The sequence below is a fragment of the Ammodytes marinus genome (assembly GCF_949987685.1).
Source record: "Ammodytes marinus genome assembly, chromosome: 17".
Classification (NCBI taxonomy): domain Eukaryota; kingdom Metazoa; phylum Chordata; class Actinopteri; order Uranoscopiformes; family Ammodytidae; genus Ammodytes; species Ammodytes marinus.
This window is the reverse complement of record NC_137221.1, coordinates 259866-269865: the sequence shown is the minus strand read 5'-3', so window position 1 is coordinate 269865 and position 10000 is coordinate 259866. Positions and strand designations below refer to the sequence as shown.

Sequence of the window (10000 nt, the reverse complement as noted above, 5' to 3'; positions counted from 1 at the left end):
ACACACACACACACACAGAGACCCCCCCCCCACACACACACACAGAGACCCCCCCCCCCACACACACAGACCCCCCCCACACACGCACAGACCCCCCCCACACACACACACAGACCCCCCCCCACACACACACAGACCCCCCCCCACACACACACAGACCCCCCCCACACACACACACACACACAGACCCCCCCCCTCCCACCCTCACACACACACAGAACCAAAAAAACAACACCAATGGTTGTACTTCAGTTTTATTGTTTTGAGAAAAAAAATCAAGTAAAAAATAAATTACTTCCTTGATTTATTATATTCTTTTAAAACACATCTTGGTCAGCGGCGGTTTGTTTACACTCCTCACCAAACCATTAACAGTGTTTTAATCATGGAAAAAGTTGCATTTTTGGGTAATTTATATCACTCTGAAAAGTTAAAAACATCATGTACACACTGGCGAATAGACGAGACACACTTTTTTTTATGTCTCCGAATAACTAGACGTCACGTTTTATGTGAGTTGATATCGGAAAAAATTACATAACATTTAAGAAATTGAACCTTTGATTGAATTCAGATTAATTTCAACAACAGATAACCTAGAACAGATGGCATCTAGTTTAACTTAAAGGTGCTACGAGGAACTTTTGAAATATTTCTGAAAAAGTCAAATTTTTCCTCTGATGATCATAAATGACATGTAACAAGCAAATGAGACCATCAGTGCAAAGAATTATATTTTTTATATAGTTTTTCTTAATGCCTTTGTCATGGGTATACGCTCACCCAGGAACAACAGCTGGCGTGGTAAAAACACTACCGCTTTTGTCCAAAGGGGGGCGCTAGAATTAACACAAACTGGAAAGTTCCTCGGAGCACCTTTTAAATTAGATAAATGTTAAACATTTTATTAATTTTACGACAAGATCCAGAAACCGAAAATACATTTACTAAGAAATATTATAAAATTAAACTCACACATTAGATGTTATTGTTTGTATATTTTTTTACAACTTATTTCATTTTTATCAATTTTCTCAAATACAGAGCACCATCAGTTTGAGCTTAACACTGTCACAATTTGAATTTGAAATTGACGAAATTCACAAAAAAAACTAAAAAAAATTGTACTTTATATATAACGGTAACACGTATGTATGGCTTTATGAACACATGAATAACATCACATGAAAAATGAAGAAAAAAAAAGTTATACATTTTAAAAGCTATAGTGCGTAACTTACATCGCCTCCCTATAAGGAATTCTGAGTCATTACAACAACACTGTCGGTGCATCTACATGAGGTAAAACCTTCAGTGATGGCACATGGATTTTATACCTTCTGCTGTACGTTCTTAGCAGTAGAATCAACAACTGAAACATTTCTTGGGCTCTTCTTGGGGATTTTTCTGAGCTCCTGTACCAGTGTCATGGGGGAGAGGGAGGGGGAAGGGGGGCACCAGTTTGTAAACGCTGCCATACTGAGAAATACAGAGAGAGTTTTGTGGAGCTGATAATAGGCTTGATAATCAACTTTGTGTCAATTTGTTTTCGACAATAACTTGAATGTATCAGACATTTATTGATATGAAAAAGTTACGCACTATAGCTTTAAGATTTTATTTTTGAATTTACAGAGACAAGAAAACATATACATTAAACTTAGATGAGTAAAAATATTCCCAGTTTTTAAACCCCCACCCCGACCCATCTACAATGTCCATAAGAAAATCTTCTGAATCAGGCACTTAGTTGATTAGTCCTTAGACCGCTGCAAACGGTCCAATCAGAAAACAGCGTGTGCGGCCCTTTAAGAGACCGGAATGTAACAACGACCCAAAAATACAATTAAAAAAAATGTAAACAAACCCAAAATGTAATAACTGGTCGATAATGTTAACTTAATTTTAAATTTTATTCTATTTTAATCTTTTACGTTGAAGGTGCTACGAGGAATTTTAAATATTTCTGAAACAGTCTCATTTTTCCTCTGATGATCATAAATTACATGTAACAGCAAACGAGACCATCAGTGCAAAGAAGAATGCTTTTTTAACGTAGTTTCTCTTAATGCCTTTGTCACGGGTATATACGCTCACCCAGGAACAACAGCTGGCATAGTAAAAACCCTACCGCTTTTGTCCAAAGGGGGGAGCTAGAGTTAATACTAACTGAAATTGAATTCCTGGTAGCCACTTTAAAGTGTGCGTCAATGATTTATAGATTAAAAGTGGTAATTAATGTCCCCTCATTGTAAATTAGTGTTAAACATTAAGATAAGAACAGATTCTTTATTGTCATCGTAGAAAAAATACAACGAAATTCAGCTGCACTCGACATTATCTCCCAGTTATTACAATTTGCAATTGTCTTATATTTTATCTATTACATATTTTGGGTCCTTGTAACATTACCAGCTCTCTCCTCTCCTCTCCACTCTCACTTCACTAGTCCCGTCTTCCTCGCTGCTTTCTTTAGCCGTCTCTTCGGGCCCACAATCTCTTTCTTCTTCTCTTGATTCTGGTCCTCCGAGCCTCTCGCGCTGCGCCTAACTCCGGGAGAAGCCATTTCGATGTCCCCTTCTTCCTCCAAGGCCAGCAGTGCTTCTGGGTCGTCGGGGGCTACAGGGCGGGGTGCGGGGTAGTTCGGCTGGTAGTATCTGTACGGGTCCTCCTCCTCGAGCTCTCCGTAGTTTTGGTACGAATTTGGCGGCAGTTGGACTGAAGGAAAGGCCTCGCTGTCAATTTCATCATCTTCGCCACGTTGCCCTGAATTTTTTATTTTTTTTTGCCATTTTTGCCAACCAATTGCAAAAAGCCAGGACAGGACAGGAAAGGAAAGGAGGCCAAGGTATATAGGCACATAGACAGACAGACAGTCAGTGAGAGAGCGCCCAAATTAAAAATATGGCGTCCCAATATCCAAAAGGTGCCCACAACAAAGATGGCGCCCAAATCCACACCATCCATCATCACCGAACAACACATGTAGAAAGGATTTTTTATTTTTTTGGATTTTGGGGGTTTGATTGGTTAGAGAGATAGGAAGTGGGAAGAAAGCAAGAGACACACAAAGACAACAGTTAGCAACAGTAACAAAATGGTTAATAAAAGGTTGGTTGAAGTAGCCACGAGGAACTTTTAAATATTTCTGAAACAGTCTAATTTGTCCTCAGATGATCATAAATTACATGAAACAAGCAAACGAGACCATCAGTGCAAATAATGCTATTTTTCTATATTTTTCCTTATTGCCTTTGTCATGGGTATACGCTCACCCAGGAACAACAGCTGGCGTAGTAAAAACACTACCGCTTTTGTCCAAGGGGGGGGCGCTAGAATTAACAAAAATTTAAAGTTCCTCGGAGAACCTTTAAGATTACCAATGTTACGGACTAAAGGCATATAGCTAGAGTGAATAGAAGGATACATGTAAGATTTAACAGCTGTCATTTTAAAGATACAGTGTGTAATAATAAGTATTTTAGCAGCATCTAGTGGTGAGATTGTAGATGTCAACGCTCCCTTGCTATCCGATTCCTTTTTGGGAGAATTTTACAGAAGCTACGGTGGCCTTCAAGGACAAGAAGCTATAGTTACTAAAGATGGCATCATCGATCATGAAAAAAGTAAATAAAAAATTACACCAATTAAAACAAACTTGTGAATATTATATTAAATTTCTACCAAGTCTGTTCTGAAAAATGCCAAATACATTCTACACACTGCACCTTTAAAAAGTGAAAATAAGCTAAAAATGTATTTATTTATTATGAGATATTTAAAGGGACACTGTGTAATGTGACATCATCAAGAAAGTTCTAGAAAATTCTAGAAAGTTCTAGAATGCAACGGTCCCTGGGTAACCCCACCCCTTTTGAATAATAACCGAAGCTACAGTGGCCTTCAAGGACAAGAACAATTCTACATTTTAAACAATGCACCTGATGACATTCCAAAAACATGGATTCCTCCATAAGACTTGCCCGCTCAATGGACAAAATGTAACATTAATATTTGTAATTCTCCGCTCAGGAGGATAATTCCGATTATTGGCAGAGGTGATTTTACACCAATGAGGACATATTTATGAATGAGGATATTGATTTGAGCTAATGAATTACTTAACATTTTACACAGTGTCCCTTTAAGGCATTTATTAGATTTGTTATAAATGAATTCACATTCAATTCAAATAGTCAAAATTTAAGTAGGGGAAATTTTTCAAGTGGTATTTTTCAAATTACAAGGTATCTAAATTATGAGGTTAAATCAACGTGCAAGATTTCTAGTAAGAATTTTGTCAATTAGAAGAGATTTAACGATTAAAATAAATAATTTGTGTTACGTATTAGTTTACATTAAGTTTGGTGAATACTGTAGTTTTATGACTGACGATCGTAATCTAGAAGAAAAAGTCAAAAGAAGACGATAGTGTCAATGAGAATTCATATTTACAATGTCTAGGCTCAGTCCTGTTTACACAATTAAATACAATTGATTATGATTATGGAGTGAAGAAAAATCAGGTGCAAATACAACTGTTGGTCAAATAAACTTATTAGTAGTCACTGAAATACTGCTATGAGGATTTGCAGAGAGAGAAAAAGTAGTCAAACGATGCAGACAGACAGACAGACAGACAGACAGACAGACAGACAGAGACAGACAGACAGACAGACAGACAGACAGACAGACAGACAGACAGACAGACAGACAGACATGTAAAGACAGTAACGATAACAAACAAACACACACACACACACACACACACACACACACACACACACACACACACACACACACACACACACACACACACACAAACACAAAAACATGCAGAAGTTACTCACATGCCGATCGCGCAGGCTGCAAGCTTACTGTGTGAACTCTAATCTCAACACATGAACGGTTAATAACACATTCATGCATTCACAATGTAGAGATAATAATATAAACATGCATTTAACATGGAGAGATGCTCATTCAGGGGTTTCTATACGTATATCACTGGAATAATTAGTTATATAATGTTTTGCTGATACGTTTAAGTGGTGAGACATACACAGAAAAAATGTAAATCTTGAAAAACCCATTCTCAAGATTTAAATTTTTTTCTGTGAAAAACGGGAAAAAAACTTTATCCTAATTTTTTTATTCACCCATGGCCCTAATATTATTTCAAATGCATGTGATGAACTATACATTTGTTAAAATATAATTTAACGTGTGAGTTTTACTGCTTAAAGCACAGTTTAAGTATAGAGGGACATCTAATTAACACATTTGAGATTTTAAAAATAAAAAATCTCTGCCAATTTTTTTTGTGTAAAATTTTCTAAAGGTAATTAATTATTGCTCTGTTGTCAAGTCCTGTAGTATTTAATTATTATAATAAACTGTTTTTATTTCAGTATTGTAATAAACAGTGATATATTCATAAGAAAACCCTCCATGAAGCATCTCTCCAGGGATTAAACCCCACACTCATCATATTGACTCATGAAACTGTTAAAATGCAGAATTCGGTCACTGATTTGGTCGCTTTTAAATGTTTTATTTCTATTCCTGTTTGGTAAATTACTGGTAGGTTAGAGTCCCACGGAAATAGATTAAAGTCATATTTACATTCTCCCTTCTAATGTCTATTCTATACTTGATGTATTTTAATCTTGATGTATTTCATGACCCTGTAAAGCACTTTGAATGGCCTTGTGTCTGAATTGTGCTATAGAAATAAACTTGCCTTGCTTTGCTTGCTCTGTTTGAACATGCAAGTTCAACTTAATGGGATGGTTCACCCAAATCACATTTCTCTCACTTAGCTCAACTCTGAAAATGACTAACATGGTGTATCTGGTTTTATTTATTCCTAACAAAAACTCACAAGTGTAAAAACTTCAAAACAAATAAATCTAAAAGCAATAAAAAGAAAATATATTTATAATACAGAAATGTCGACCATCTGAAAAGTATGTTTATCAAGTTTTATTTCACTTTATGTTTTACTTATTCTTAAATGATGTTGTTGTTGTGTGTGTGGCATGCAGAAGGAGAAATATAGGGTTAAAAAAAACACTCTTTCTGCCTTTTCTCAGGCTAGGATGAACCGATTTAAAAAAAAATTGCACATTTATACTACATAGGATCTCAGAATTCAATACACCTTCATATTCAAACCGGTGAAGTAGGCCTTTAACATTTTCAGTTTAATTACGTTTTTTTTTTAAACTTTTCATTGATATTCCAATTTTTTTAATATGCGCCTGAACAGTCCTTAAGCAGAATTCTGCATCTTAACAGTGATTGTATTTCAAGGTGTGTAACCTTCAAGTACACCAGTGAGTGTGGGACGGATGAGTGATCAGTTACATGCAGCTTGTTTAACTTAGTGGTGACTGTTCAATATGAAACGAAACCGACTAAATGAAACAATTCACTTAAAGATATATTAAATCCAGAAGACACATTAAAACAAGGATTTCATGCTCAATTTATACAGTTTACAACATGATTTAAAGGTGTAGTCAGTGATTCTGGAGAACGCTTGTTGTCAAAATCACTTTTTGTCAATATATCCTCACGATCCACTACCTGTCTGTACTGTATGTGCGCGCTGTTAATGGACATTTAGCTAGTTTTGGTAGGCCCACTTTTTTTTTTTTACATACCCTTTGTTTACATACCAGTTTACAGAGCCTAAGCTGTGTATTAACACCTGATTTTTTCCTTCTTACACACAGTACAGACAGGTAGTGGATCGTGAGGAGATATTCACTGATATTCCCTAAAAATTAATTTTCACCACAAGCATTCTCCAGAATCACTGACTGCACCTTTAGTTGCTCAAACAGTTTTCCCACATTGATTAATCAATCAAAACTCTATAAATACTTTATATAAAGTGTAAATATATGATAAGCTAAATAACACAGTGTTAAAACGTTAAAGCTTCAGTGTGTAAACTGTCTCAACCTAAGCTAACCCTGTATTAAAGCCTCAGTGCGTATATAATGTATCTATAACAGTATATTAAAGCTAGCGTGCGTACCTCCCACGATGTAGCCCGTACAGCAGCTAATATCACACTAAACTAACCCTGTCTTATGCTAAGCTAACTCTATATTAGAGCCTCAGTGCGTATATAATGTATATATAACAGTATGTTAAAGGTAGAGTGCGTATCTCCCACGTTGTATCCCATTACAGCCTGTTACACTAAGCTAACCATGTATTTAAGCCTTAGTAAATATAATATAATATCAGTGTATTAAAGTCTTATACTAAGCTAACTCTATATTAAAGCCTCAGTGCGTACCTCCCACGTTGCAGCCCATTAAATCAAGTAAGTATATAATATAATATCAGTGAATTAAAGCCTAAACAGTGCGTAAACAGCCTCAGTGCGTACCTCCCACGTTGCAGCCCATTAAATCAAGTAAGTATATAATATAATATCAGTGAATTAAAGCTTCATTGCGTATATAATATAATAACCCTGTATTAAAGCCTAAACAGTGCGTAAACAGTCTCAGTGCGTACCTCCCACGTTGTACCCCATGCAGGAGTTCTGGTCGCAGTAGCCCGGTGGTCCGGCCGGGCCGACGGTCCCCGGAACCCCCGGTCTGCCAGAGGCTCCGGGGTTACCAGGACGACCAGAGGGGCCCTGGCTGCCCGGGCGACCCTGACCTGACGGGCCTGAGGGGGGGGGGAGAGGGTTTAAAGTTACGCACTATAGCTTTAAAGTTGCACACACACACACACACACACACACACCAGCTTTATAAGTACATATAGAGAGGGGGAGGAAATATATTAGTTAATTATTATTTTTTTTTTACCTTTATTTATACAGGTAAATCACATTGAGACCAGAGAGGGAGGGTAGGGGGGGATGTGATTAAGAGGGAGGGTAGGGGGGGATGTAGTCTCGCAAAGCCAGACCAAACTACAGCAAGTAGTATGGTCTGGAAGCACTCCGTTTAGAGCCGTCTATTCGGGGGGGAAACTGGGCTGGCCTGTTTTTATTTCTTTAAACCAATCACAATCATCTACGGCGGGGCTAACCCCGGGAAGCAGCCAATGGAGGCGTAGCGTTGTTTGCCGACGCCAGCGCTTAATAGACGCTGGCGGAAGTGGTCAAGCCAGACTAGGGGGGATGTGATTAAAAAACGTGTTTAAAAAAGATACATTTTTTTATTAGTATTATAATTTATAATTGTTTTCATAATTTTTAAAGCTGCTACGATGAACTTCTTTCAGATTGTGTGAATCTAGAACAATCTCACACACACACACACACACACACACACACACACACACACACACACACACACACACACACACACACACACACACACACACACACACACACACACACACACACACACTCTTTACCTGGCGGTCCTGTTGGTCCCCTGGGGCCGAGGATTCCGACACCTTGAGTTCCTTTCTCTCCCTTCTCTCCTCCATGACCTGACAGACAGACAGACAGACAGACAGACAGACAGACAGACAGACAGACACACAGACACACAGACAGACAGACAGACAGACAGACAGACACACAGACAGACAGACAGACAGACAGATAGATAGACAGACAGATAGATAGATAGATAGATAGATAGATAGATAGATAGATAGATAGATAGATAGATAGATAGATAGATAGATAGATAGATAGATAGATAGATAGATAGATAGATAGATAGATAGATAGATAGATAGATAGATAGATAGATAGATAGATAGATAGAGACAGACAGACAGACAGACAGACAAAAAATTGTTTTAGATAAAAAAATAAAAAATAACTGTCTGTTTCTGTACCTCTCTCACCCGGCTACCCGTTGACTTCGTTCTGTCCAACACAATTCTCTTTAACTTAATGAACTTGATGATAACTTAATACAATAAAGTATCGATTTATTATAAACCAAATTTAAATAAAAGCAGTAATTTAAGTGAGCAGCTGAACAAGGTTTTAAGAGACAAAATAAATAAATAAAATAAATGAATAAATAATAATAATTAAAAATAGAAAGAAAACACATAATAATAATAATAATAATAATAATAATAATAATAATAATAAAACAATTGTATAATAATAATACAATATTAATACAAAAATAAAATAAAATAAGAGAATGGATTAATAAAATAAAATAGTAATCATTTTTTTTTTTTTTTTTTAAATAAAAAAAAATAAAAATTAAATTCTGTGTCCCCTACCTCTCTCCCCCGGCTGCCCGTTGACTCCGTTCTGCCCAGGGAACCCAGGTCTGCCCGGGGGGCCTTGTTCCCCCTGAGACCCTGGAGTCCCCGGCCGGCCCGACTCTCCCGGGGGGCCGGGCACCGTGCGGATAGACACCGGTGGGGAGGGAACGCTGTTTAGGATGGAGCTGTACCGCGCCATGTGGCCTGAATACACATTAAACAATCACATTAGTATTTTATAATTCTTTTGTTTTTTGTGTGGCATATGGCCTGGGAAGATACATTTTAGGATAAAAATTAAACGTTATATAAAGATAACATACAGTAGTTAATCTTTAGGGAAAATGTGTAAAATACATTATCTATAATGAAGAGTATCTTTTGAACAAAATTAAAAAAAAAATTGGGTACATTCTAACTTAATAATAATAATAATAATAATAATAATAATAATAATAATAATAATAATAATAATAATAATAATAATAATAATAATAATAATAATAATAATGGATTGGATTTATATAGCGCTTTTCAAGGCACTCAAAGACGCTTTACAGGGTTTCAGGTTCCATTCAGTCACACACAGTCATTCTGGTGGTGGTAAACTACCATAGTAGCCACAACTGCCCTGGGGCAGACTGACGGAAGCGTGGCTGCCATTCAGCGCCATCGGCCCCTCAGACCACCACCTCAAACATACAGCAGTCATACAGAGTCACACGAGGCAAGGTGGGTGAAGTGTCTTTCCTAAGGACACAACAACCATGACACAAGTGGC

General features: G+C 37.0%; 1 protein-coding gene across 1 annotated transcript in view; it reads right to left on the bottom strand.

The window, feature by feature from the left end:
* Positions 1-238: 238 nt before the first annotated feature.
* Positions 239-10000, bottom strand: part of LOC307264623 (collagen alpha-1(XIV) chain-like) — a gene marked incomplete at its 5' end in the record, with an annotated part of 42723 nt that continues 32961 nt past the window's right edge. The window contains 4 exon segments of the mRNA XM_080046064.1: positions 239-2718; positions 7540-7695; positions 8395-8472; positions 9235-9423. Coding sequence (XP_079902190.1) covers positions 2438-2718; positions 7540-7695; positions 8395-8472; positions 9235-9423 — 704 coding nt within the window. The 3' untranslated portion in view covers positions 239-2437.